This window comes from Sorex araneus, chromosome 5 (assembly GCF_027595985.1).
Source record: "Sorex araneus isolate mSorAra2 chromosome 5, mSorAra2.pri, whole genome shotgun sequence".
NCBI lineage: Eukaryota > Metazoa > Chordata > Mammalia > Eulipotyphla > Soricidae > Sorex > Sorex araneus.
Window position 1 is genome coordinate 118,811,525 of NC_073306.1, and position 25,576 is coordinate 118,837,100.

General features: G+C 60.9%; 1 protein-coding gene across 3 annotated transcripts; it reads left to right on the forward strand.

Annotated features, from left to right (window-relative positions):
• The first annotated feature begins 599 nt into the window (after nucleotides 1–599).
• Nucleotides 600–25,543, forward strand: MYH7B (myosin heavy chain 7B). Of its 3 annotated transcripts, XM_012933640.2 has the most exons (42): nucleotides 600–689; nucleotides 955–1,097; nucleotides 4,713–4,819; nucleotides 4,974–5,117; nucleotides 5,380–5,536; nucleotides 5,787–5,814; nucleotides 6,921–7,017; nucleotides 9,287–9,310; nucleotides 9,585–9,677; nucleotides 9,778–9,841; nucleotides 10,498–10,596; nucleotides 11,047–11,150; nucleotides 11,233–11,371; nucleotides 11,549–11,667; nucleotides 11,742–11,891; nucleotides 12,050–12,220; nucleotides 13,603–13,782; nucleotides 13,869–14,001; nucleotides 14,085–14,161; nucleotides 14,925–15,012; nucleotides 15,156–15,273; nucleotides 16,869–16,992; nucleotides 17,092–17,228; nucleotides 17,963–18,218; nucleotides 19,011–19,253; nucleotides 19,986–20,162; nucleotides 20,272–20,417; nucleotides 20,751–20,841; nucleotides 20,924–21,313; nucleotides 21,790–21,916; nucleotides 21,995–22,113; nucleotides 22,205–22,401; nucleotides 22,485–22,834; nucleotides 22,924–23,048; nucleotides 23,145–23,260; nucleotides 23,540–23,936; nucleotides 24,166–24,291; nucleotides 24,385–24,555; nucleotides 24,655–24,759; nucleotides 24,830–24,925; nucleotides 25,160–25,297; nucleotides 25,373–25,543. In XM_012933640.2, exons 2-42 carry the CDS (start codon nucleotides 1,007–1,009, stop codon nucleotides 25,388–25,390), a joined length of 5,832 nt encoding a protein of 1,943 aa, XP_012789094.1. In that variant the 5' UTR covers nucleotides 600–689; nucleotides 955–1,006; the 3' UTR covers nucleotides 25,391–25,543. The 3 variants fall into 3 exon arrangements, with proteins under 3 accessions (XP_012789094.1, XP_054993585.1, XP_054993586.1); XM_055137610.1 differs by lacking the exons at nucleotides 600–689; nucleotides 955–1,097; nucleotides 4,713–4,819; nucleotides 4,974–5,117; nucleotides 6,921–7,017 and having other exon boundaries at nucleotides 5,457–5,536; nucleotides 25,373–25,536; XM_055137611.1 differs by lacking the exons at nucleotides 600–689; nucleotides 955–1,097; nucleotides 4,713–4,819; nucleotides 4,974–5,117; nucleotides 6,921–7,017 and having other exon boundaries at nucleotides 5,486–5,536; nucleotides 9,291–9,310; nucleotides 25,373–25,536.
• The last annotated feature ends 33 nt before the right edge of the window (nucleotides 25,544–25,576 follow it).

The window sequence follows — 25,576 nt, forward strand, 5'->3', positions numbered from 1 at the left end:
TTTCTTTCTTTCTTTCTTTCTTTCTTTCTTTCTTTCTTTCTTTCTTTCTTTCTTTCTTTCTTTCTTTCTTTCTTTCTTTCTTTCTTTCTTTCTTTCTTTCTTTCTTTCTGCAATGCTTGGGATCAAACTCAGGGCCTCGCACATACAAGGCAAGTGTTTTCTCCCTGAGTCACACCCCCAGCAGGTTTCATTTGGACCTAGTTTCTATCCAGTTTATTGGTGAGACTTGGCAGGTGCTTCCACTCCGTAGACCTCAGTTTCCCTGGATGTATAAAGAGGACTGGGTTAAAATCTCCCAGAGAACATTCTGCCCCCCACCCCCGGCCCCTCGGCCCTGCCAGTCTCCTGACTGTTGTTTCTTGGAATCTTGCGGACCTTTCTCGGGTCTATCAGGTTCCTGTGACTCTGTTTCTCTCTCAGAGCCTCGCCCCTGTCTTCCCCTTCTCCCCTCGCCTGTGCCTCTCCTCTCAGGCATCTCAGTCTCTCCGCCTTTGTGATCCCCCGACAATGGAGGTAAAAATAGCCCTGGGGCTGTGCTGGTGGAGATAAAAGGGAATTTGCCTTTTGTGTCCTGTGGCCCGGCTGGGGGGGCTGAGGCTGGGAGAGTGCTGACGAAGCTCTCCTCCGCTGACCTTCACAGCGGCAATAAAAGGGGTAGCCCAGCTCCCAGCCCTCACCCTGGTGCTGAGGTGGGTGATCGGGGCTGGGGTTAGAGGCGAAGGGAGGACCGGGTTGGGGGCAGCAAGGAGCCTGGAGTGGGGGAGCACCCATCTCTCCTTTATTGGTGGGAGCCCACGCGCTGGGGTTTGAGAGGGTTTGTGTCGCATGTGGGGGTCCCCAGGGAGACTCGCATGGGGAGTCCCAGGGAATCTCTCAGTGCCAGGCCTTGAGGGTTACTGGATCCTGCCCCGCCGGGGTCCCTGGTCCTCCAGTCCCCGCGTCATTCTGTTCCAGTGCCGCTGTGCCAAGACTTCATCGCTCATCCCTCACTTTCACGGCCACCACCATGATGGACATGAGTGAACTCGGGGAATCTGCCCCCTACCTCCGCCAGGGCTACCAGGAGCTGATGAAGGTGCACACGGTCGCCTGGGATGGTGAGTGGGGTTTGGAGGCAGTGCTGCCGCTGGGAAGCCCTCCCAGACTGCAGCCCGTGGTGAGAGGGCTGAGGGGCTCTGGGCTGGAAAGTTCACTCAGGCTGATGAATTTTTTTCCCTCAGTCTGGGGCCTTGTCACTAGGTCTGAGGGCAAGTCTGAATTTGTTCCTCTGTCAACTGGGGTGGACATGCTGCCTCCTGGGGCTGCCACCTGGGGCTGCCTCGAGACCTTCCACATTGGAGCAGTGGTGGGGTACGTGCTGCCGGCGCCCGCAGCGCCGTGCTGGGTTTATTTTTAGTGAGAAAGTCTGTTTCTGAGGACAGCCGTCCAGGCTATTTATAAGCTGGTTTGCTCAAAGAATGGAAATGACGATGATGATGGTAATGATGGTGGTGGTGGTGGTGGTGGTGGTGGTGGTGATGGGGACGGGGTGGGGGGGTCCCCGAGGAGGTGGGGTTGAGGTTGGGCCAGAGCCACTACAGCCTCTGAGGAGCCCAGACAACACACTTTGGGGCCTGATTTCGTGCTCTGTGATCACCAGCTTGAAAATCTTAATAGTGTGGCTGGAGTGATAGCACCGAGGGTAGGGCATTTTTGCCTTGCACATTCCAACCCGGGTTCGAGTCCCAGCATCCCGTATAGTCCCCTGAGCACTGCCAGGCTTAATTCCTGAGTGCAAAGCCAGGAGTGACTCCTGAGCATCGCTGGTGTAATGCAGAAAGAAAGAAAGAAAGAAAGAAAGAAAGAAAGAAAGAAAGAAAGAAAGAAAGAAAGAAAGAAAGAAAGAAAGAAAGAAAGAAAGAAAGAAAGAAAGAAAGAAAGAAAGAAAGAAAGAAAGAAAGAAAGAAAGAAAGGAAGAAAGAAAGAAAGAAACAAACAAAGAAACAAAGAAAGAAAGAAAAAGAAAATCTTACCAGTGTTTAATGGGGTGGGAGGGGGGATGCAGAAATACGATCAGGCCTCACCAAGGCATTTGGTTGGTACAGAAATTCCCACTGTCACTCAACCTACTGCCCACTTTTCAGGGGGGGAAAAATCACTCAGTGCCCCTGGAAGACTACCTTCTTTTTTTTTCTTTCTTTTTGAGTCACACCCAGCGATGCACAGGGGTTACTCCTGGCTCTGCACTCAGGAATTACTCCTGGTGGTCCTGGGGGACCATATGGTATGCTGGGAATTGAACTTGGGTCAGCTGCATGCAAGGCAAATGCCCTACCCGCTGTGCTATCACTCCAGCCCCAAGAAGACTACCTTCTTTAAGCAAAGAAACAGAAGGTGCGCCCCCTCCACCATACTTGAGTGTCCAACCCCCATCATCTAGCACCCCTGGGGGGCGGTGTCATCCGCCGAGGGGAACACTGGGCTAGTAACAGACTCAGGAAGGCTGCAGCTGGGGTCTGTGCTTTTCACCACCATGAAAAAGGCAAGAAAGGGGAGCTATGAGCTATGAGGCCAGAGGACCAGAGAATTGGAGACCTACGAGGCGAAGTGAGAGGTGGGAGAGCCTGAAGGTGGGCTAAGTGCCTGATCGTGAGGTGGCTCTGGGTGGGACTCAGGGGAGGGCCTCAGGGGGTGCTTATGTGCCTGGTAGTGAGTCAGCCAGGCTGGAGTGATAGCACAGTGGGTAGGGCGTTTGCCTTGCACGTGGCCGACCGGGGTTCGATTCCTCTGTCCCTCTTGGAGAGCCCGGCAAGCTACCGAGAATATCCCGCCCGCATGGCAGAGCCTGGCAAGCTCCCCATGGCATATTCGATATGCCAAAAACAGTAACAAGTCTCACCATGGAGACATTACTGGTGCCTGTTCTGCCCTCACGGGGATACTGAAGGCAGATAGGCAAGACAGGGGACTTGGCCCAAGCAGCTGGAACATATGCTTCTCATGCTGGAGCCCCTGGGTTGGGTTCTGCCGCCCTCCTGGCACTGGCAGCAGGAAAAGAAAGAAAAATGAAGAACAAAGAGGGGAGAAGAGGGAGCTAGAGAGAACAGGGGTTAAGGCTCTTCCCTTACATCTTGCCCACCCCAGTTCCAATCCCAAGCACCATATATGGCTTCCTGAGCACTGCCAAAGGTCACTAGCTACTGGTGCTCAGCAAATTGATGAACAATGGGATGACAGACAGTGAGTCAGCTCTAGCTGAGACCATTGGGAGGGTCTTTTTTCCTCTTTTTCCCCCCCTTCTTCCCTTACAGAAAAGAATTTCAGGAGGTGATAAACAGTAAAATAAAATAGTTTTGTTTAGAGAGGGCTGGAGCGATAGCACAGCGGTAGGGCGTTCGCCTTTCATGCCGCTGACCCGTGTTCGATTCCTTTGCCCCACTCGGAGAGCCCGGCGAGCTACCGAGAGTATCCCACCCGTACGGCAGAGCCTGGCAAACTACCCATGGTGTATTGGATATGCCAAAAACAGTAACAACAAGTCTCACAATGAGAGACGTTACTGCTGCCCGCTCGAACAAATTGATGAGCAATGGGATGACAGTGACAGTGACTGTTGCTTAGAGAAATGTGGAGAGACAGATATAGAGACAGAAAGAGACTGAGACAGACAGACAGACAGACAGACAGACAGACAGACCATGATGGAGACAGAGCAATGTGTTCAAGAGAACACTGGCTTCTCCAGAAGGGAGTGAGCCAAGAGGCCTCAGAGTGGGATGCTGGCAAATCTCAGGAGAGAAAAAGAAAAAAAATTTTTTTTTATTGCATCACTGTGAGCTACAGTTACAAAACTTTCATGTTTGAGTTTCAGTCATATAATGATAGAACACCCATCACCCACCAGTGCACATTTTCCCCCACCAATGTCCCCAGTATCCCTCCTTTACCACCATCCCCCTCACCCAGGAGAAAAACCCTGAGGTGCCCTTTTTTGATGTTGAACAGGCCCATGGAGATGAGGGAATGTTTGCTTTATTTAGTGTGGGACCCATACTCAGCAGCACTCGGGGGCTGTTCAGTGCTGTGGATTGCTCCTGGCCATTTGGGGACCAGGTAGTGCAGCTGAACCTGAGCCCCCCAAGTGCCACGCAGGATCTCAGTCTGTGGAGTCTTCTCTCCAGCCTTGGAAGGGATCTCTCTTGGCAATAAACTGGATGACAACAGTCCATATGGTTGCTTTATTATTATTATTTTTTTTTGGTTTTTGGGTCATACCTGGCAATGCACAGGGGTCACTCCTGGCTCTGCACTCAGGAATTACTCCTGTAGGTGCTCAGGGGACCATATGGGATGCTGGGATTTGAACCTGGGTTGGCCGCGTGCAAGACAAACACCCTACCCGCTATGCTATCACTCCAGCCCCTGGTTGCTTTATTCTTGTGATGACACTTCAGCACTTACACTCCCAGAGAGCCAATGAATAATCTTCCACCACTGACCCATGGTCTGGGAATGATTTTCCTGTGGCCACAGGGCAAGGACTGTGGAGTCAGGATCTGAATCCACAGGTGCAATCACCGAGTCAGTCTGAGGCATGGAGGGGCCCCAGGGGCCCTCAGGGGGGTTCCCATCACAGGGATTTGATGGGATTCTATGAAGACAGCTTGGCTCCTCCAGTCCCTTGGGTGTGCCCCCGCCCTCTCACAGCGTCCATCCCTCTCTCCCTTGCCCAGGAAAGAAGCGGGTCTGGGTCCCTGATGAACAAGATGCCTACGTGGAGGCAGAGGTCAAGTCGGAAGCTGCCGGGGGCAAGGTCAATGTGGAGACCAAAGACCAGAAGGTTTGACTCCCGGTGTTGGGACATTCGCTCCTCTGACCTGCCCGGTGGAATTCCTTCCTGGCCAGTGGGCTCTTCATGAAGAGTGCATGTGTGTGCATGTGTGGTGGGGGGCGCGCAGGTCCGTGACCACCTCACCAAATGGCCTGGGGGGCAGGTGCTGACAGTGTCCGAGGCTGAGCTGCATCCCATGAACCCACCTCGCTTCGACTTGCTGGAGGACATGGCCATGATGACGCACCTCAACGAGGCCACGGTGCTGCACAACCTGCGCCAGCGCTATGCCCGCTGGATGATCTACGTAAGCAGCGGGGCCGCGGGAGGACACGTGTGGTGTGTCCACGGGCTGGGCCCGTCTTGCTATGGATCTAGGGCTGCGGCTGGGCAGGACTGCAGTGGGGGTGCAGGAGGGGCCCGGCAGGGGTGGGGTCATGCTCCGCAGGCCTGAGTGGGCTCTGGGCTTGGGGCGGCTTTGGGGGGAAGCAGCAAGGGGCAAGGTTTTGTGAGCACTGCGATGGGAGCTTGGCCCCCAGTCACTCCGGCCCCTTCGCTGTCACCATCAGACATACTCGGGCCTCTTCTGTGTCACCATCAACCCCTACAAGTGGCTCCCGGTCTACACCGCTCCTGTGGTGGCCGCCTACAAGGGGAAGCGCCGCACCGAGGCGCCGCCGCACATCTACTCGGTGGCGGATAACGCCTACAATGACATGCTGCGCAGTAAGAGCCGGACCCCGCCCCCACGACCCCGCTCCCCCACCTGCTGTGTCCTGTGCGGCCGCCACGTTCCCGGGGGCTCTTCCCCGGGGAGCCGGCCTCCAGTTCCCTGGTGCCCACCTGGTCCTGCCGGGTTCTGACCCTGGAGGATGGAGTTGCTGCGGGCGCCACAGCTCCACAGGGAGCTCTCCACAGTTGCTGTTGGAGAGCTCCCTGCCCGGGACTGACTTCCCGTCCTCTCCCCTCTCCCCAGACCGAGAGAACCAGTCCATGCTGATCACGTGAGTGGGGGCCCTGGGGTGGGGGGTCACAGGGGGTGGCAAGCTGCTGCTGAATGCCAGGAAGGGACTAAAGCCATCTCCAGGGCAGAGCTCAGTTGGCCCAGGGTCTTCTCTGACCCTTCCTGGGCAATGCAAACCAGAGTGACCCCCAGTGATATCCCCCCTCCCCAGGGCCTGGAATTTTCTCCTCACCTTGCTCTTTCTCTGAACTGATTCTGGCTGCTCAAGGAGAAGTGGGGATTCTGTTCCCTTTCCACCTCCTCCCCATGTCCTTACCAGGGACTCTTACTTTGGATCCTTTGCTCACCCTCAGAGAGCAGTGCTAGAATCAAGTTCATCACCATCAAGCTCATAACCAGCCAGGCTGAAAAGGGCGGTGTGAGTGTACGTAGAGTGTGTGTATATGTGTGTTTGTTGAATGTGTGCATGTGTGCGGTTATGTGCACATGTATGTGTCGAAGGTGTGTGTATGTTGAATATGTGCATGTATGTTGAGTATATGCATGTGTTATGTTGAATGTATGTTGTGTGTTGAGTGTGTGCATATGTGAGTGTATATTGAGTGTATGTATGTTGAGTGTGTGCATGTGTGTGAGTGTGTGTGTGTGTGTGTGTGTGTGTCTGCGTGCGCATGCTGCCTGGTGATTAAGAATAGGACTTTGAAAGCAGAAGATCTGGGCTCAAGTTCTCACGTTTCCATCCCTGCTGGTGGCCTTGAGCCTCATCAGTGAAAAAGTCTCATCAGTAAAAATAGAAGAGCCCTTTCTGCCTGCCAGACGGAGCTGCAAGGAGGCGGGCAGTGTACGTGTCCAGCACGTACGTGGGACAGGCACCTGACTGCTCTGAGCCCCACTTCCTTCTCCCTAGAGTGGGGGTGAGAGCGGTACCCGAGACGGGATTGCTGTGCAGCACACAGTACACAGGCGCCTCTCGGTGCCCTGCAGGGCTGCCTGCGAACTCCGCTCACCTGTCTCTGGCTGGCGGTGGTGCGGGGGTCCTGAGTTGGAAGAGGACGGAGGGAGGAGGGCAGAGGGGGCGACATGGGGGGACGGGAGAGATCAGAGTGGCCAGAAGGACACTGGTGACTCGTGTTTGTGTCGTCCAAGCGGAGAGTCGGGGGCCGGTAAGACGGTTAACACCAAGCGGGTCATTCAGTACTTTGCCATCGTCGCCGCGCTGGGAGACGGGCCGGGCAAGAAGGCCGTAAGACTCGCCCGCTGGGGCGCTGCTCCCTCTGCTTCCCACTGTTTTTCTTTCCTTCCTCTTTTTTTTTCTTTCCAAAAAGTGGATTCCCTTGCCCCTCCCAGCCCCGCCTGACCCCCCCACTCTGGTGGGGGGCTCTGGCTTAAGCAAGGCTTGAACAGAAATGCCCTGCACATCCCACTGTCCTGTGACCCCGGGCCAGACCCATGATCCCCAGGCCATGCCCTGTGAGCCTGTGCCAGACCCATGCCCTGGGATCCTGTGTCATACCCTGTGACCCTGTGTCATGCCTGGTGACCCATGCCAGACCCTGTGTCCCTGTGCCAGCCCCATCCTAGGGTCTGTCTCACAGAGGCGAGGCCACAGCGGTCATCTACTGTGTTTTGTTTCCCTTCATGGGACTTTCTGATCTCCAGAGTTTATCAAGAGGCCACTTTCATTACGGAGTGAGACCTGCCTGGCCTCCACATACAAACCACTTCCAGTGGCCAGTGAGAGAGGCAGCGGGTAGAGCTGGGGTGCCTGGGGTCCTCAACGACCAGTTAGGTGCCAATTTTGTACCCCATGATTTCTGTATTTTTTGAAAATGCTTTGGGAAAAGAAATGTGGGACCAGTGTTGCATTTTTGTTTTGGAGGCACAATCTTCATTCCAAGCCCAGAGTCAGCTGTTCAGGATTCTGTGGGCGTCCCCAGTCGTCACCCCCAGACCAGCTGCCTTTGCCTCCCAGAAGGCCCGTATTCCCACCCCCTCAGTCCTGCTGAGCCTTGCTTTCCTCTGGGGCATCTTTATTTCTTGTTTTTCTTCCCTTATGTATGTTTTGCATTTTTGGCTTTTCTTCATTTTCACCTTTTTAAACCTTTGCTTTCCCCCCCCCCCAGTTGATTTTCTTGAGTTTTGATTTTGAATTTTGGCTTTGTTTCGCTGTGGTGGTTTTGGTTTTGGTTTTTGCCGTTGTTGTTTTTGGTCCTCTGGCCGCTCTCCCCTCCCCGCCCCTTCTTCTGAACCCCCACGGTGTCTCTGAGGATGCTGCAGAAAGGTGGTGCTTGGTCCAGCAGTGGGAATGGGGGAGCAGGGAGCGGCTGGAGCAGGCAGGGATGCAGCTGGGAGGGGCACACCTGGGCAGAAAGGAGCCCTGGATTGTGGCTTTGGGGATGGGGCAGCAGAGGGGGGGCTTAGGTTGGTCCCAGGCTGACCCCAAGCTGTCACTATTGGGTTGGAGCTTAAAAGCCTTATCTGGCCCCAGCCCTGGGCACCCCCCTTAAGAAACAGCCCCGTTCCTGGGCCCTGAGTGTTTAGGGGGTGGGAGACTCTCTTGCCTCCACCATAAGAGGAGGAGTTTTAAGTTGGGGGCTCCCTGGAGGGGAGCAAATTACCCAAGCCCCCTGGTACCCTGGCCAAGTCACTCCGGAATCCTTCCTTCCTTCCTCACTCTCTCTCCCAGGACTGCTGGGATCCAGCCATGAAGAGAAGGATGGGGCAGGAGGAACAGGAGTGGGACCAGGAAGGGCAGATGGGATGCAGCTCAGCTCAGTGACGCAGTATCAGTGGCCTCAGAGGCCTTGCATGAGTAAGGTCCTGGGTTCGATTCCCTGTACTGCCTCGTAACAGGAGGTTGCTAGGAGAGGAAGGAGGTGCCCTTCCCAAAGGTGAGGCGTAGAGATGGCCCTGCACGTCACAGCACTCCTAGCCTACTCATTTGCATATTAGGGCTAATGATATGCACCAATATCCTGCATAACAGTTTAACGATATGCACCACCATTCTGAATAACAGTAGGTGGACTGTTTCCAGTAAGGGGCACAATATGAAGTTGGAGGTAGGGTGGGGAGAAGAGTGAAGGAGAGGGTGAAGGTAAGGTTAAGAGTAGGAAGAGGTCTTCCTGCTTCAGAGCCTCAGGGAGACCTTCCTGGAGGAGAAAGCACTGGAGCAAGGCTCTGAAGTTCTTATAGAAGGTTTTAGTCAACAGAAGATTTTAGCCAGGGGCCTCCAGGGCTGGGGACTGCTTCCCAGAGGATGGAAATGCAAGAAGCCAGAGCTGGGGGAGGGGGAGGGAAGGCTGTGAGCCAGACACCCCCAGCCCTAAGCACCGCCCCGCTCCCCACCTCAAGCGCCTGCCGCCCCTTTCTCCGGAGCATCTCTCCTTCCCGGAAGGGGGGCGGAGGCCAGGCCCACACCTGGGGGGTACTAACGTGCTCTGCCCTGCTAATGGCTGAGCCTGCTGTGGCCTCACAGCCTCTAACACTGTCCTCCTTCCTCCCACCTCCAGCAAGTGCTGGCCACCAAGACTGGGGTGAGTACGGGCCAGTGGGCGGGAGGAGAGCACCGTGTGGGGGTCCCTTCCCTCTCCCACCATGGGGGCCCCGGGTCTTGAGGACTGACAGTTCCGGCCACCATCTCCCCTGCGCTGCCCTCCACGCCCCCCTGCCCAGCCTCACCCACCATCTCACCCCCCATCACATAGGGTACCCACTGGAGCTTGCACTCCCATACCCACCCCCTCCCTCGACCAGGGCACCCACATGACTGACAGTCCTGTACCATCTGCCCTCCCGCCCCCCGCCCAGGGCACCCTGGAGGATCAGATCATCGAAGCCAACCCTGCCATGGAGGCCTTTGGCAACGCCAAGACACTGCGCAATGACAACTCCTCCCGATTTGTGAGCGGTGTGGGGTGCGGGGAGGAGAGGGGAGGCTGGGTGAGCCATCCAGGACAGGCTGGGGCTGGCAGTGCCAGCTAAGGCACCCCTCTGCCCACAGGGCAAGTTCATCCGCATTCACTTCGGTCCCTCTGGGAAGCTGGCGTCCGCCGACATCGACAGCTGTGAGTCCAGAAGGGCCACTGCGCCTGCTGGCCTGGCCCTGCCGCGCCCCTCAGCTGGACCCTTCTCCCAGCTGCCACCGCTCTGCTTGCGCTTCAGCCAGGGGCACTTTCTCTCGGCCTCTGCGCTGACCACATCCATTCCTGCTTCAAACCCTTTCCTGCCAGTCCCCGTACTCGGACAGAGGCGCCAAGTCTTACGTGGTCAGTCAGGCCCTCCTGTTCTCTGGGCCCCTCCTCCTCGGCCTCCCCTCTGCACACGGAGCCTCATCCTCCCTGCAGCACCCCTGCAACACCAGGCACTCAGGCCGCAGCCCAGAGGACTCCCACAGTGACCAGCCCCACCTGGGGCTGCCTGACCACATCCTGGTGGTTAAGCGGGGGCCGAGATGACGGGATTAACTGACCCACGTGGGGATCCGCGGGGTGGGGATGGATGGATGGATGGAGAGACAGACAGACATGGAGGCCCCCTGTGCATGCACTGACACCCACACTGCCCTAGGCCTGCAGTGCGGGAAGGAAACAAATGAAAGGACAGACCCAGGAGAGACCCGCTCACACTCACACACGGACTTGGGGCCAGGTTCCTCCCCACTAAGAGGGGCCCCTCTGGGCAGGTGGTGTGGGGGATGGTAGGCGGTGCCCCCTTCTTGCAGATCTCCTGGAGAAGTCGCGGGTGATCTTCCAGCTGCCCGGCGAGCGCGGCTACCATGTCTACTACCAGATCCTGTCGGGGAAGAAGCCAGAACTGCAGGGTGAGGGCGGGTGGGGTGCAACTGCCCTGACCAGCCCCTCCCTGGCTCCCTCATGCCCGGCCCTGGGCATCTCTCTGTGTTCTGGGGTCAGTGATGGCCTTTGTTCCTGCGAGATCTGCCACCCCCCACACTCCCGCCTCCCTGCCCTGAGGAACGGGTCCCCTAGGCTGTGTCCTGACGGGTTGTGTCTTCCCCTGTGCTGAGCCAAGAAGGGTCCTTCGGGGGCAGGATCCGGTGTTTCCAGGTCCTAGCAGCCAGTGGCAGTCTGGGCCTGAGGGGTGGCCATGGACCACGGCTGAGGGATAAAGGACGCAGAGGCCCGTTTCTCAAAGAATTGCCCAGAATGAAGAGCTGGGGAAGGGGCGTGGGGCAGGGCTGGCTAGCTGGGGGGGGGGGGGGGTGTGCGAGGCTCATCAGGGGCCCCAGCCTGATCTGTCTATTGTGTCCCAGACATGCTGCTCCTGTCCATGAACCCCTACGACTACCACTTCTGCAGCCAGGGCGTCCTCACCGTGGACAACATGGATGACGGGGAGGAGCTCATAGCCACGGACGTATGCGGGGCTCCAGGCCGAAGGGCGGCTGCGTGGGACGTAGCCTGCCTGCGCGTCTCTGACGGCCCTGTCCCCCACACAGCACGCCATGGACATCCTGGGCTTCAGCGTGGATGAGAAGTGCGCCTGCTACAAGATCGTGGGCGCCCTCCTGCATTTCGGCAACATGAAGTTCAAGCAGAAACAGCGGGAGGAGCAGGCTGAGGCGGACGGCACTGAGAGTGAGGGACCCCCACCCCTGCAGCCCCCAACCCTGCCTCCCTGATCATTCCACATCCTGCCCCCTCACCTAACCCTCCTCCATAACCTTGGCCATGCCTTGATCCTTCTGCACTCCTCACACTGAGGCGAGGGGAGCCCCTGGGGCTGCTCCCCTTCTGACCCTGCGTGCCCTGCAGGTGCCGACAAGGCAGCCTACCTGATGGGCGTCAACAGCGGGGACCTCCTCAAAGGCCTCCTGCATCCCCGCGTCCGCGTGGGGAACGAGTATGTGACCAAAGGCCAGAGCGTGGAGCAGGTGAGATGCTGGCGGCGGGGACCCCTGGGGTGGCTGCATTGCCCGGTCCCAGCCTGGCTGCCCCCCTCTTCCAGGTGGTGTTTGCCGTGGGGGCTCTGGCCAAGACCACCTATGACCGGCTATTCCGATGGCTGGTGTCGAGGATCAACCAGACGCTGGACACAAAGCTGCCCCGACAGTTCTTCATCGGGGTCCTGGACATTGCTGGTTTTGAGATTTTTGAGGTAGGAGCAGGCCCATGGTGTACCCCCACCCCCGAACACACACACCCGGTCCTTATACTCTCCGGTGGGGGAAGGACGTGGGGGCAGGGCCCTGGAGATGTGGTGTGGAGGGGGTGCTCATGGACCACCTGCCCCTCTGTGGCCTGTCCCACCGGCAGTTCAACAGCTTCGAGCAACTGTGCATCAACTTCACCAACGAGAAGCTGCAGCAGTTCTTCAACCAGCACATGTTCGTGCTGGAGCAGGAGGAGTACAAGCGGGAAGGCATCGACTGGGTTTTCATCGACTTTGGCCTGGACCTGCAGCCCTGCATTGACCTCATTGAGAAGGTGGGGCGGGTGGCAAGTGTGGTGATGGTGACGGTGATGCTGTGTGTGTGTGCGCGCGCGCGCGTGTGTATGTGTGTGTGTGTGGTGGCGAAGGGGGGAGTTCATCTTGGGTGCGCGCTCCTGAGACCGTGCGAGTCCGCACACGTGTCTCCACGGAACGTGCGTGCGCGCGTACGTGGGAATGTGGCGAGGGGCTCAGGACGCCACAGCCTCAGTGCGCAGGCGTGTAGGTGAGTGCGGAAACCCAGTCTGAGCCCCCGACGCCTGCCTCGCCGCCCCCCCCGGTGGATGCGCGCGGGACTGCAGCTCGGCAGGCCCTGGGCGGAGTTGCCCGCGGAGCAGGACAGACTCGCGTGCGTTGGCATTTTGTCGTTGATCTGGTTGAGCACCCTTGTATGTATTTTCCCACTGGTGCTTGCCTTGCATGTCGCCAATCCCGGTTTAGTCCCTTGCACTGCACGGCCCCCAGAGCACCCAGGAATGACCCCTGAGCACGGAGCCAGGAGTAGGCTCTAAGTACCACCAGGCATGGCTCACCCCCACCGCAATCATAATAAAAAGGAGAAAAACGGTCCCTCTTTATTCTCTTTTTGGGGCACTTTGGTTAGTTTTGCTACACATCTTCCAACCTGGCCGTACACTCATTTTTCTGAGTCTTTTATAGACACAGACTCATTTTCCATCCTATTTTTGTTTTTTTTCGTTTGTTTTTGGGCCACACTTGGTGGTACTTAGGGCTTACTCGCACCATCTCTGCTCTTGGGGGTTGCGCCCAGAGGTGCCCAGGTCAGCCCCGGGCCTCCTGCATGCAAAGCATGTGCTCCAGCCCACTGAGCTGTTTCTCCGCCTTCTTGTCCTACCTCTTCGCTGAAAGTTAAATTGCAATTCAAAGAAACTAATTTTCTTTGAATTGTAAGCGGTATTGAAGACACAATGGTTTACACAGCGAGGGTTTCACTTGTTTCTCTAATCTCTGGCTGTTGGGCCTCTGGGCAGTTGATTGGTTTGGGCTGTTAGTCCCGCCCTGAAAGTCTCTTTGCCCCTTTGGCAGAGAGGGACACTGCAGGGTTAGTGGGGGCAGGACCAGAGTGGTCAGGCAGGCAGCGGGTGGCTGGTGGCGACAAGCCCTCTGATCAGCAGGCCAAAGGACAAGCTGGAGGGGCAGGTCTCGTGGGGGATGGAGGGTAGAGGGTGGGAATCCAATCACAAGCTTTCTCTTCTCTCTCAGCGGGTGTTCTCACCACTGGGCCTGGTCTCCATCTGCCCGGTGGGGGCTCCACTGGGGGCTCTGCCAGGCTCCCAGGGAAGGGGGCCAGAAAAGGGCAGCCGGGCCTCCAGGATGGGCTGACTTGAGAGACCCTTCCTGCTGCTTCCCTGTCCAGCCGCTGGGCATCCTGTCCATCCTGGAGGAGGAGTGCATGTTCCCCAAGGCCTCCGACGCCAGCTTCCGGGCCAAGCTCTATGACAACCACTCAGGGAAGTCACCCAATTTCCAGCAGCCCCGGCCTGACAAGAAGCGCAAATACCAGGCCCACTTTGAGGTGGTCCACTATGCAGGCGTGGTAGGTGCCGCCACCTCGCCCGGGCTGTGCCCCCAACCCCGCCCAGGGGCCCCACGGCCACTCAGTAGTGGGGTGCCCTCCACCAGGTGCCCTATAGCATTGTGGGCTGGCTGGAGAAGAACAAGGATCCCCTGAACGAGACGGTGGTTCCCATCTTCCAAAAGTCCCAGAACCGGCTCCTGGCCAACCTCTATGAAAACTATGCCGGTTCCTGCTCAGGTGAGTGCCAGGGGCTGGGCCAGTGTGTGCGGGGGGGCCTCAGCAAGATGCCCCCCCGGGTGACGGGTCCGTGTTTCTTCTAGCCGAACCCCCCAAATCTGGGGTGAAAGAGAAGCGTAAGAAGGCAGCGTCATTCCAGACGGTGTCCCAGCTGCACAAGGTGAGCCCTGGGCCAGCTCCTGGCGGGTCCTCCCTGCTCCGCCACGGCCCCTGCTCTGCGCTCCGCACCGGGCGGGTGGCCGTTAAGACTTGCAGTGATGTTTAACTCCTCACACGTGAACATCACAGCAAGTCTGTGCTGCTGCCTGTCCTCTTGCTGCCTGGGCAGGGTTGGGGTGCTGGGGTGGGGACCATGGGGGCCTGCGGAAGGGGGACCCAGGTGAGCCGAAAGGGGGAAGGAGCCACCTGGAACAGAGTGAGAAGATAAGGGGTGCGGGCATACTTGAAAGGGAGGGTGTTTGGGCACATTTGGGGAGAGGGAGGGTGTGCGGGCACACTCCATGGGAGGGAGAGTTTGCGGGCACACTTGGTGACAGGGAGAGTGTGCAGGCACCCTTGATGAGAGGGAGGTTGTGTGGGCACACTCCATGGGAGGGAGGGTGTGGGGGCACAGTCGGTGACAGGGAGAGTGTGCAGGCACCCTTGATGGGGAGGAGGGTGTGTGGGCACCCTTGGTGGAAGGGAGGGCGTTCAGGCACCCTTGGTGGGAGGGAGGGCGTGTGGACACTCTTGGTGGGAGGGAAGGCGTGTGGACACTCTAGGTGGGAGGGAGGGTGTGCGGGCACGCTCAGTTGGGAGGGAGGGTGTGGACAGACTGGCTTTAGGTGCTGAGCTCAGCTTTTCTCGGGTGACTGTCACTGCCATTTCCCATTCTGCTTCTCTGCCCCTCCTGTCCTGTGCCTCTTCCCCTCTCCTACCCCCAGGAGAACCTCAACAAGCTGATGACCAACCTGCGGGCCACGCAGCCCCACTTTGTCCGTTGCATTGTCCCCAATGAGAACAAGACTCCAGGTAGTCACCCCAGGGCTGAACTGGGGAACCCGGTGGACTAGAAACTGTATCTCCCCCCACCCCAGGGCCTGCCCCCCTGAAGTCCCGTGCCTGGACTGTTGCTGTGTCCACCGACGTTCCCACTATTTCCCTGCCATGTCTAGGGGTCATGGACGCCTTCTTGGTGCTCCACCAGCTGCGTTGCAATGGGGTCCTGGAAGGGATCCGGATCTGCCGCCAAGGGTTCCCCAACAGGCTGCTCTACGCAGACTTCCGGCAGCGGTGGGTGTCCTGCCCTTGCCCTGGCTCCTCCTCCGCCCACCTACAGCCTCTTTCCTCCTCTACCCAGATGGGAGGCTGCAGCCTGGGAATGGGCACCTGGCGGGGGGGGGGTGCACACTTAGAGCCAGCTGTCACCCAGTTCCCATCATCTGGGAGGGGCTGGCAGGCACTGGGTGGGAGGTGGCGCTGATGGGCGGGGGAGAAGCTCACAGGCTTCGGGTACATATTGGAGCAGCCTGTGGGCCCCACCAATGCCTCGGATCCACAATCAGAGGGTAAAGACACAGGCGGCTCCCCACTTTGCCTGAGCAACTGGGGAGTTGTGGGGGGCAGGCAGAGCTGGGGGCCAGGGGTGGGGGTTAGACTTTGCATGATGCTGGTGCTGCGAGCACCCCACCGGTGCTCCCACCCCCCAGCCCTCCCTGCCTCCCTGTGGGTTTGGTGTTGCCAGGCTCCAAGTGCCCATCACTCCCTCCACTTCTAGAAGAGATCTGGTCCTCTGCTGGACTTGGTGTGAACAGACACTTGACTCCCGTTCTTGTGGGCTCATTTTCCCCACAGAGTGAGATCACCTCAATCCACAGGCACAGTCTCTATCAGTCTTTTTATTTGTATTTGTTTTTTCAAATGAAGTCTTTTTTTTTTTTTTTTTTGGATCACACCCGGCAATGCTCAGGGGTTAATCCTGGCTCTGCACTCAGGAACTACTCCTGGTGATGCTAGGGGGCGCCATATGGGATGCTGGGGATCGAACCTGGGTTGGCCGCGTGCAAGACCGTGCAAACCTTACCCAGTGCACTATCACTCCGGCCCACAAAGACTATTTTTTTACGGTTTTAAAATGTATGTATTTAAATTCCCTACTGTGACCTTGCAGGGTTAGGAACATCTCCCACTGGAGGAGACATTGATCACAGTTGATGTCCCCCCGTGGCACACTGTTGTCATTCAGGAAGCAGTGTCTGTCTTGGGGCTCGCTCTGATGGGGTGCACCCTGTGAGTGCAGGCAGCAGTGCATCTCATCACTGCTGGAAAGTGCCGTAGAGCCTGGTCGGCAGACCCGGGCATGGGGGGAGCCTGTGTGCCCCTGCTTCCCTGCATTGCCTTCCTCTGCCGTGTGCCCTTGTGCCATCCTGCTGTTGGGGCCCACGCTGGACAGCTCCACTCCCGATCCCGGCCCAGAGTCCTCGCCCAGCTGTGCTCCCACGGCACCTTCTCTGTCATTTTTGCTCTCACAAAATGATACAAAGCAATAAACTAAGCGGTAAGTCAGAAACTGGCCCAAGCGCTGCCTCTCAAGGAAGGCCAGGACCAGAAGCAGCTGGGGGCAGCAAGGGGTGGGGAGATGGCTCAGGATTCAGGGGACCGGAGTTTGATCCCTGGCACCACACGGCCCCCCTGAGCACCAAGGAGTGAAGCCCTGGTGGCCCCCAGCACTGCGGTGCCCGAGTGTCACCCCACCACTTGAGAAGTTCCTCCCACAAAACCCTACACCTCAACACAGATAAAGGGAAGCCAAGGTTTGGAGGCGAAACCATCTCCCCAGCCGGCTTGGCCAGCGGGCTTTCCGGGTCCTGAGAGTCCCATGTCCCCAGGTACCGCATCCTGAACCCCAGTGTGGTCCCAGATGACACCTTCGTGGACAGCCGGAAGGCCACGGAGAAGCTGCTGGGCTCACTGGACATCGACCACACCCAGTACCAGTTTGGCCACACCAAGGTGGGGGAGCCGGGAGTGTGGGCTGCCCCGGCTGTGGGGGTTTTGCTGGGCCGGGTGCTGCTGAGTCGGGGGTTCCAGCTGGCTTCCCCGGCCCCCCAGGTGTTCTTCAAGGCGGGGCTTCTGGGGGTGCTGGAGGAGCTCCGGGACCAGCGTCTGGCCAAGGTGCTGACCCTGCTGCAGGCCCGGAGCCGGGGCCACCTCATGCGCCTCGAGTATCAGCGCCTGCTCGGAGGCAGGTGTGTGTGCGTGTGTGGAAGGGCGGGAGAAGGGCTCAGGGTGTCCTGTCCCCCGAGTGTAGAATAGAACTCTGCCAGGACAGAGGGTCCGGTCACCACTGACAGCCTGCTGGAGTGGCCACAGGGGCTGTGGGGTTCGATTTGTGCCTCTCAAGCCCAGCTTCCATTTCTTTGCTTCAAAAATTGGGCTAAGAGCACATGGGACCAGGGCCGGAGCCCAAGTACAGTGGAGGGTGTGCTTGCACTGCGTGGGGCCGACCCAGGTTCAATCTCCAGTACCCCAAGTGGTCCCCAGAGCACCACCAGGAGTGATCTCTGAGTGCAGAGCCAGGAGATAGCCCTGAGCATCATCAGGGCTAATCGCCTCCCGCACACAGGGCACACGTGACCATGGTCCTATGGGTTCTAGCATTGTCCAAGTTCCTAGGTGCTGGGTCTTGGGCCAGGTACCTGCACGCCTCATCTACTGCAGTGCAGTTGGCCCAGAGGGGCGACTCCCTTGTTGCTGCAGTGGTGAGGGAGTCTGTGGGGTGGGGTGTGGTGTCACCTGAGTCCTGTGGAGGTCAGGACACAGTTGGGGCTCGCAGCCCCCGCCCCAAGCCTCTCTGGGCTAACTTTAAAGGCTGGGGGTGTGGGGAGTCCGGTGTATGTCCCCCCAGAGCCCAGGGTCAGGAAGCAGCGGCGGTGCTATGGCCCCAGGGGGCAGCCCTGAGTCTCAGGCTGGCCCCGTGCAGGGACGCGCTCTTCACCATCCAGTGGAACATCCGGGCCTTCAACGCAGTCAAGAACTGGTCGTGGATGAAGCTCTTCTTTAAGATGAAGCCCCTGCTGCGCTCGGCACAGGCGGAGGAGGAGCTGGCAGCACTGCGGGCAGAGCTGCGGGGGCTGCGGGGGGCTCTGGCTGCGGCCGAGGCCAAGCAGCGGGAGCTGGAGGAGACGCACGTCAGCGTGACCCAGGAGAAGAACGACCTGGCGCTGCAGCTGCAGGCGGTGAGGGGCAGGGGGAGGGGTGCAGGGGGTCTTGGGGGGCTCCCGGTGTCCCAACCACAGCCCTAGGCTACTTTCAGGAGAAACCACAAGTAGACCCTTGCTGGGCCGAGTCGGTGGACACTGTGGCCTCGTATCTCTTCCTGTCCTGACAGGCGATGCGATGGGGCCCCGGGCCCCGAGCCCACTCTCTGCCTCCCACATCCTCACCCCTGCTCCAGCTGTCCTTGTGCTCCCCCAGCTCTCCCCTCAGGGCTCCCTTCTCGGGCAAAGGATGCTGGGAATCCAGGTGGCAGGAACGGCAATAACCAGAGGGCAAGGGTCCGAAAAGTCCCCAAGCAGTGCTGTGGCCACCAGGGCGCCACCTGGCGGTGCTAGGGCTGGGGCTGGAACTCGGGGCCTCACCATGCCGGGCGTGCCCTCTGGCCCTTTGAACAGAGATTGAGTGGGAGCTGTGTGCCAGCCCCGGCTAGCTCTGCACACGGGCCTGGGCCACAAAGCCCAACTGCTGCTGCTGGGGTCTGCCTGGTGGGTCTGACCGGGGCCCCCTGGGCTGTGCAGAGCTGTGCCCTCCCCCAAGCCTCTGCCAGCACTTTCCTCCTTGTGCCTCGCTCATGCCTGCCCCCAACTTGGCCTGAGCCCCCTCCGAGCTCTTGGTTCCCCAAACCCAGCTGAAAGGGGCTGTCGCCAACCCTTTGCACAGAGAGATGAATCCTGTGCTGGGCCGGCCCGACAGTCCTTGGTGGCTCTCCCTAGCACAGCCTCTGCATACGCCCCTGTCCCCGGCCCCTCCAGGAGCAGGACAACTTGGCTGACGCCGAGGAGCGCTGCCACCTGCTCATCAAGTCCAAGGTGCAGCTGGAGGCCAAGGTCAAGGAGCTGGGTGAGCGGCTGGAGGACGAGGAGGAGGTGAACGCGGACCTGGCCGCCCGTCGGCGCAAACTGGAGGACGAGTGCACGGAGCTCAAGAAGGACATCGACGACCTGGAGCTGACGCTGGCCAAGGCCGAGAAGGAGAAACATGCCACAGAGAATAAGGTGGGGGCCGGCTGCCTAGCGCCTCAGTTCCCTCCTCTGTGGGACAGACCCTGAGCAGTACCGACCTCTCAGGACAGCCCAGGAGCCGCTGAGTGACGAGCTTGTCCCTGCTTGTCCCCTGGGGCCTGGCACCTGGGCAGCCCCCGCTCTGTCCTGGCCGGCTGCCGCTGGGGTGCACACACCCCATTTCCCCAGCTCCACCTCTCAGGCAGTCTTCACAGAACTGGGGGGTTGTGGCCTTGGTTCTGGGGGAGGGCAAGGTGGGTTTCTGGGGGTGACTCCCTAAAACAACAGGCACCTACTGGCCATTCCTGCTGGGCCGGGTACTATGCAGTGGGCCTGGTGTGCATTTTTCTCCCTAATCTAACTGGTGCTTTTTTTGAGGGGACTGTGTCTCCCCAGCAGACTCAGGGGTCCTGGGACCGTTCCCAGTCATACTTGGCGGCGGGTGCTGGTTGGCCTCAGCAGCACTGGGGGTCCCCAGGGCCCCCTTGATGGTTCCCTGTAGTGCTGGGAACTGGCCCTAGGGTTTGTGCACGCACCCCGGATCCTTGTACTGTCTCCCCAGCCCCTTCATAACCACCATAGACGACCATCCTCCATCAGGGAGGAGCACAAGAGGCCCTGAGGGAAGAGACTCGCCTGAGGTTCCCTAGATGCAGGCAGGGGTGGCTAGGAGCTGGCGGGGGGAGTGCAGGAGGGACCCGCACAGTGACCCCGACCCTGGCCCAGGTGAAGAACTTGACCGAGGAGATGGCGGCGCTGGATGAGTCGGTGGCGCGGCTGACCAAGGAGAAGAAGGCCCTGCAGGAGGCCCACCAGCAGGCCCTGGGGGATCTGCAGGCCGAGGAGGACCGTGTGAATGCCCTGGCCAAGGCCAAGATCCGCCTGGAGCAGCAGGTGGAGGATGTGAGTCGGGGCCACAGCGGATGGCACGCTCGTGAGTCGGGGTGGAGGGGTGGGGGGCAGGTGGCCAGCAATCTGACCCTGAGGCCCCACCCCGCCCCCACCCCCACAGCTGGAGTGCTCCCTGGAGCAGGAGAAGAAGCTGCGCATCGACACTGAGCGCGCCAAGCGCAAGCTGGAGGGTGACCTGAAGCTGACACAGGAGTCGGCGACAGACGCTGCTCAGGATAAGCAGCAGCTGGAGGAGAAGCTCAAGAAGTAGGCTCACAGCTGGGGCAGAGCGGGGCTCACAGCTGGGGCCGATGGGGCTCACAGCTGAGGCCTGAACGGGGCTCCTATCTCAGGGCCCAAACTGGACCCGAGTCTGAGGGCCCAAATTGGGCTCCTATCTTAGGGCCCGAACTGAGCGCATGTCACGGGGCCCAAACTGGGGCCGTGTTGGGGGGCGGCCCTGTACCTGCCCCTGGCTGCACCCGCCCTTGTAGATGCGAGTATGGAGGGTTGAGACGGGGTCACTAGGGTGCAGAGTGGCGGAAGTAACAGGGGGCGGCCCCACTCGGGGGTGGGCAAGCTGCGGCCTGTCGCCCCCAGGAAGGACTCCGAGGTGAGTCAGCTGAGCCTGCGGGTGGAGGACGAGCAGCTGGTGGCGGCCCAGCTGCAGAAGAAGATCAAGGAGCTGCAGGTACGTGGGGGCGGGGTGGGGCCAGGGCTCCGAGGCCTGTGGGGGTGACGGTGAAGGCGCTGCACCACCCCGCTGTGCCCAGGCTCGCGCCGAGGAGCTGGAAGAGGAGCTGGAGGCCGAGCGGGCGGCGCGGGCCCGCGTGGAGAAGCAGCGGGCCGAGGCGGCGCAGGAGCTGGAGGAGCTGAGCGAGCGGCTGGAGGAGGCGGGCGGCGCGTCTGCCGGCCAGCGCGAGGGCTGCCGCAAGCGCGAGGTGGAGCTGGGCCGGCTGCGGCGGGAGCTGGAGGAGGCGGCTCTGAGGCACGAGGCCACAGTGGCCGCCTTGAGGCGCAAGCAGGCCGACAGCGTGGCCGAGCTGAGCGAGCAGGTGGACAGTCTGCAGCGGGTGCGGCAGAAGCTGGAAAAGGAGAAGAGTGAGCTTCGCATGGAGGTGGACGACCTGGGGGCCAGCGTGGAGACTCTGACCCGTGGCAAGGTGTCTGTCCACCTCCTGGCCGACCTCTGACCTCTGACCCTATCCTTTCATGACCCAGCTTCCATTCCACCTCTGTCCCAGTCCCGATGCCAGCAGTCGATGACCCCCACTCCCAACCCTGACCTTCTGAGTCCTTGGACCTGGTGCCCCAACATCATTTGGGCCTTGACCTCTGAGCTCCCTTGACCTCTCACCTGACTTATGCTTACACTTCCTGTTCTTGAACCCCAACCTTCACCCCTGACCCTATCCCACCTAATCCTGTCAGCTGAGCTCTGCAGGGTGCCCTTGCTGAGTCCAGACGAGCCTCATCCCAACCCACGGGCCTCAGGCCCAGTCCAGCCCTCACTAGTGGCCTTTGGAACTTGGAACCTGCTCTCCCTGGGCCCGTGTCCCCAGCCCGAGGTCCCCGGCTCAAGACTGGCAGCTCTGGCTTCTTGCTCCAGTGTTTATCCTTGTCCTCATCCCCGGCCCAGGCCAACGCCGAGAAGCTGTGCCGGGCCTGCGAGGACCAGCTGAGTGAGGCCAAGATCAAGGTGGAAGAGCTGCAGCGGCAGCTGGCAGATGCGAGTGCCCAGCATGGGCGGCTGCAGACCGAGAGCGGTGAGTCCGGGGCTCAGTGCTGGCCTCCATGCCGGCCCTTGGCCCCCACCTCACCCGCCGGCTTGCCCCTGCCCACAGGGGAGCTGAGCCGCCTGCTGGAGGAGAAAGAGTCGCTCATCAGCCAGCTGAGCCGCGGGAAGGCCTCGGCCACCCACAGCCTAGAGGAGCTGCGGCGGCAGCTGGAGGAGGAGAGTAAGGTGGGCTGGCCACCGGCGGCCACGGACGGGTGGGGCGAGGGGGCAGCAGGTGCCCACCCACCTAATGCTGAGGCCACTGGGGTCCCTGCAGGCCAAGAGCGCCCTGGCCCACGCCGTGCAGGCTCTGAGGCATGACTGCGACCTCCTGCGGGAACAGCACGAGGAGGAGGCCGAGGCCCAAGCGGAGCTGCAGCGCCTGTTGTCCAAGGCCAATGCCGAGGTAGCCCAGTGGCGGAGCAAGTACGAGGCGGACGCCATCCAGAGGACCGAGGAGCTGGAGGAGGCCAAGTGAGGGCCGTTGGGCCTGCCGGGGCGCGGGGAGAGGCTGGGGCCCCTCCGGCTCACCCACATCCTGTCTGTGCCCGGGCTAGAAAGAAGCTGGCCCTGCGGCTGCAGGAGGCTGAGGAGGGGGTGGAGGCTGCCCATGCCAAGTGCTCCTCGCTGGAGAAGGCCAAGCTGCGGCTGCAGACCGAGTCGGAGGACGTGGCCCTGGAGCTGGAGCGGGCCACCTCGGCCGCCGCTGCGCTCGATAAGAAGCAGCGGCACTTGGAGCGCGCGCTGGAGGAGCGGCGGAGGCAGGAGGAGGAGATGCAGCGGGAGCTGGAGGCGGCGCAGAGGGAGGCCCGCAGCCTGGGCACGGAGCTCTTCCGGCTGCGCCACAGCCACGAGGAGGCGCTTGAGGCCCTGGAGACGCTCAAGCGGGAGAACAAGAACCTGCAGGGTACGAGCACCTCCAGGACCTGCCCGGGGCCACCCGGACTGGGGCTGGGGCCCTGGCGTTGACCCTTTTGGGCCATTTCTGCTGTACAGAGGAGATCAGCGAGCTCACGGACCAAGTGAGCCTTAGTGGGAAGAATATCCAGGAGCTGGAGAAAGCCAAGAAGGCGCTGGAAGGGGAGAAGAGCGAGCTCCAGGCTGCCCTGGAGGAGGCCGAGGTCAGGGGCCGCTGCTGCTCCCCTTGCTGCTCCCCTCCTTTAGTTTGGCCCCTGGCCCCCGCCCCACACCCCTACTCTGCCAACTCTGCTTCCCAGGGGGCCCTGGAGCTGGAGGAGACCAAGACTCTGCGGATCCAGCTGGAGCTGTCCCAGGTCAAGGCAGAGGTGGACCGGAAGCTGGCGGAGAAGGACGAGGAGTGCACAAACCTGAGGTGTGGGGGCCCCATCTGTACTCTCGAGGGTCTCCCCTCTTTCCCTAGGGGATGTCATCCCAGCGGGAGACGGGAAGGCAGAGCTGGCTGTGCTCATGCTGATGGGGAGACCTGCCAGCCTAGGGGTGAAGCTCAGAAGCCAAAGGGCTTGTGTGACCCAGATGTGGGCCCAGCGGGTCTGCTCCAGTGCCCACGGACCCGGGAGCTGGCAGCCCGGGAAGGGCAGGGTCTTCATGGTGTCAGGGGTGCCCACCAGTCTCTCTGCCCCGCCCGCCCCAGGCGCAACCACCAGCGGGCCGTGGAGTCCCTGCAGGCCTCTCTGGACGCCGAGACGCGGGCCCGCAACGAGGCGCTGCGGCTTAAGAAGAAGATGGAGGGGGACCTCAATGACCTGGAGCTGCAGCTGGGCCATGCGGCGCGGCAGACGGCCGAGGCCCAGGCAGCCACCCGGCTGCTGCAGGCCCAGCTCAAAGAGGAGCAGGCGGGGCGGGACGAGGCGCAGCGGCTGGCCGCCGAGCTGCGCGAGCAGGCCCAGGCCCTGGAGCGGCGGGCCGCGCTGCTGGCCGCCGAGCTGGAGGAGCTGCGGGCCGCCCTGGAGCAAGGCGAGCGCAGCCGGCGGCTGGCGGAGCAGGAGCTGCTGGAGGCCACGGAGCGCCTCAACCTTCTGCACTCGCAGGTGTGGCCAAGGGCCAGGGGGTGTGGCCTCGGGCGGGGTGTGGCTGCGGGCCCGGGGGCGTGACCGCGGGCCTGGGGGTATGGCCTCGGGCCGGGGGGCTGGGGTCGAGGTGTGGCCTCGGGTCTTGGGGGTGTGGCCGCGGGCCTGGGGGCGTGACTGCGGGCCGCGGGTGTAGGCGGGGGTTGGGGGCCGCTGGCCAGCAGGCGGCTCAGGTTCTGCCCACCCCCAGAACACAGGCCTCCTGAACCAGAAGAAGAAGCTGGAGGGGGACTTGGCTCAGCTGAGCGGAGAGGTGGAGGAGGCGGCCCAGGAGAGGCGGGAGGCGGAGGAGAAGGCCAAGAAGGCCATCACGGATGTGAGGCTGGGCCGGGGGCAGGTGGCAGGGGTGAGGGTGGCCCTGGGCGGGTGACTCCGGCTCATGGCCCCCCCCCCACGGCCCCTGCTGCAGGCGGCCATGATGGCCGAGGAGCTGAAGAAGGAGCAGGACACGAGCGCCCACCTGGAGCGGATGAAGAAGACCCTGGAGCAGACGGCGCGGGAGCTGCAGGCCCGGCTGGAGGAGGCCGAGCAGGCCGCCCTCCGGGGCGGGAAGAAGCAGGTGCAGAAGCTGGAGGCCAAGGTGGGTGCGGAGGGGCCCCGGGCGGGTGGGCAGCAGGGTGGTGGCCAAGGGCAGGCAGAGCGTCAGGCCGGGGTCCCCCACCCCACCCGCTGCGTGCAGGTGCGGGAGCTGGAGGCGGAGCTGGACGCCGAGCAGAAGAAGCACAGCGAGGCCCTCAAGGGCGTGCGCAAACACGAGCGCCGCGTCAAGGAGCTGGCCTACCAGGTGGGTGCCCGGCTCCTCGGCGCGCAAGGCCCTGCTTCCGGCAAGCGCTCACTCGCCTTTGCCTGTGCAGGCCGAGGAGGACAGGAAGAACCTGGCTCGCATGCAGGACCTGGTGGACAAGCTGCAGAGCAAGGTCAAGAGCTACAAACGGCAGTTTGAGGAGGCGGTAAGCACTCCTGGTTTGCACGCAAGTGGCCAGGCCTGAGGAGTTGGGTTCTGCCCAGTCGGGTCCCCACCAGATGGGTCCTGCCCAGTGCCCCTGAGTTGGCAAAAACCCCATCCACTGGTGCGATGGCACCCGGGGCCCCCTGGAAGGAGTATCCTGCGCCCGTTCTTCCTGCTGTGGGGGTTGTGGAATGACCGTTTCAAGGCTGAAGGTGAGCGGCCCGCCTATTCTCAGGAGCAGCAGGCGAGCACAAACCTGGCCAAGTACCGCAAGGCCCAGCACGAGCTGGACGACGCGGAGGAGCGGGCAGACATGGCCGAGACCCAAGCCAACAAGCTGCGGGCGCGGAGCCGGGATGCCCTGGGCCCCAAGGTGAGGGCAGTGTGGGGTGGTGGCTGGTCTGGGCCTGGCAGGGCGCTGCTCACCCAGCTGCTCCTGTCCTCACAGCACCACGGCGAGGCCTGAGGATGCCTGCTGGGGCTGGCCCGCTCCTGCTCCCCTCCTTCGCCCTAAGCCGCTGTGCCTCAGCACCCCAGGGCATACTGTGCCCCCAAATAAACACTACAGTCACACCCCCAACTGCCTCCTCGTTCTTTAGGGTTCGGGGACATGGAGAGGACATGGTACCATGGACAAAATCAGGCCCACAGC